This window comes from Propithecus coquereli, unplaced genomic scaffold (genome assembly GCF_000956105.1).
Source record: "Propithecus coquereli isolate 6110/MARCELLA unplaced genomic scaffold, Pcoq_1.0 Scaffold436, whole genome shotgun sequence".
In the NCBI taxonomy this organism is placed as follows: domain Eukaryota; kingdom Metazoa; phylum Chordata; class Mammalia; order Primates; family Indriidae; genus Propithecus; species Propithecus coquereli.
The window spans coordinates 386,479-388,081 of record NW_012150130.1 but is presented as its reverse complement, the minus strand read 5'-3'; the positions used below and the strand labels follow the sequence as shown (position 1 = coordinate 388,081).

General features: G+C 49.2%; 1 protein-coding gene across 1 annotated transcript in view; it reads left to right on the top strand.

The window, feature by feature from the left end:
* Positions 1-595: 595 nt before the first annotated feature.
* MYLK3 (myosin light chain kinase 3) overlaps positions 596-1,603 on the top strand; it is a 54,546-nt gene continuing 53,538 nt past the window's right edge. The window contains exon 1 of the mRNA XM_012653964.1: positions 596-792. Coding sequence (XP_012509418.1) covers positions 783-792 — 10 coding nt within the window. The 5' untranslated portion in view covers positions 596-782. The remainder of the gene's footprint in view (positions 793-1,603) is intronic.

Below are 1,603 nucleotides of genomic sequence, written 5' to 3'. Positions count from 1 at the left end.
GTCTCGCTCTTGCTCAGGCTGCTCTCGAACTCCTGAGCTCAAACAATCCGCCCGCCTCGGCCTCCCAGAGTGCTAGGATTACAGGCGTGAGCCACGGCGCCCGGCCTGCAACTAGGAATTAAAAGTGTAAATTTCAGTGGCCTATCAGGTCATAATCAATGACCTTTGCTATGTCGTCCACAGAAATGAGCAGAGGGAGGGCTGTTTTGGTCTAGGGGCCGGGTCCTAGGAGTCTAAGGATTATTTCTCCCTGAGGGCTGGAGTGCAGCAGGCTTGGCTTCGAGGTTTCCCATCTGTTTACCCAGCTCCGGGAGACGTCCTTGCCTTCATCGTGGGTTGCTCTGGCCAAGTGATGGAGGAATTAGCAGCATGGCCTGGAATGGCTCTCAGCAGGCCTGGCCAGCTGACACACACCACTTAGGTTTCCAAGGAGCCAAGCTGTCCCCACTCACGCACGGCTGATGCACTTGTGGCTAAATGCAGTGCAGTCAGGGCCCTAGGCCAGATTCAGGGCAGGAAATAGAATGCCACCTCCATCACCAGGGAAACAATGCTCTGCGGGCATGACTTAAACAGAGGCCAAGAGAAAGCTCAAAGGGAAGGGCAGCAGAGGAAGGGAGGCCAGAGGGCGACTTGCACGGATCTTGTCTTGGGTTATACCTGTTGACAAGTCACTTAACTGCCCCAGCTTTATCTGCGAATAAGATGGAGGCGACAATATTCACGCATCTCACTGGAGACCTAGGAGAACAGTATTTCTGACAGGCCGCTTGGGACCATGGATGAAAGGTGGTATGTAAGTGCGTTTGTGTCCAGCAGCGTGCCAGGGCTGTGTAGACCGGAGAGCGCTCTGAGAGTCTGGTCAAAAGCAAACAAACACTAAGAAAAAGGAACAGCTCTCAGATTTAAGTGTGTGGGTTTGTCCTTGGTTTTGTACAGGTTTGGGGGACGGCGTGTGTAATTCAGACCGCAGGACTGTTTTCCGCCTGTCACTGCGATCACCAATACAGACACAGAAATCCTTGGAAAAGGCTGTAGTTAGCGTTTGTTCCCAAATGTTTGCCGACTTTGCATTAAAAAAACTCTCAAATTGTGCTTGCTTGGGCAGCACATACGCTAAACTCGGAAAGACGCCGAGAGGATGAGCATGGCCCTGCACAAGGCGCCGTGCGAATTCGCGAGGTGTTCCATGTTAAAAAAAAATTCCCAGTTAGTTCTACCATGTAGTTTACGAGTTGTATGTAGAGTCTGGAATATTTCTCCCCAAGTTGGATGGGGAATCTATTTCAAAAACAAAGAACAAAGAGGAATAGTTGCTCTTTCCCTGTGGAATTTGCTACTTCTGAGGAGTCCTCCTGAGTCTGTTAAATGAACATGTTTTCTGTTCATCTGAGGCTCAGCAATTGACTCGGACCTCCCTGCGAGGTTATTAAATGTTGTTTTCTGTCAACAAGGTCCTGAGAGAGTCTATTGCTCTGTGCTCTTGGTTAATTAAACCTTTCTCTCGTACAGATGGCTGTCCAGAATAATGCCTGTGGGTCTAGGTGAATGATGACTATTACAGGAAAAAAGTTTTGTCGAATAACACATATACTTACTTCTT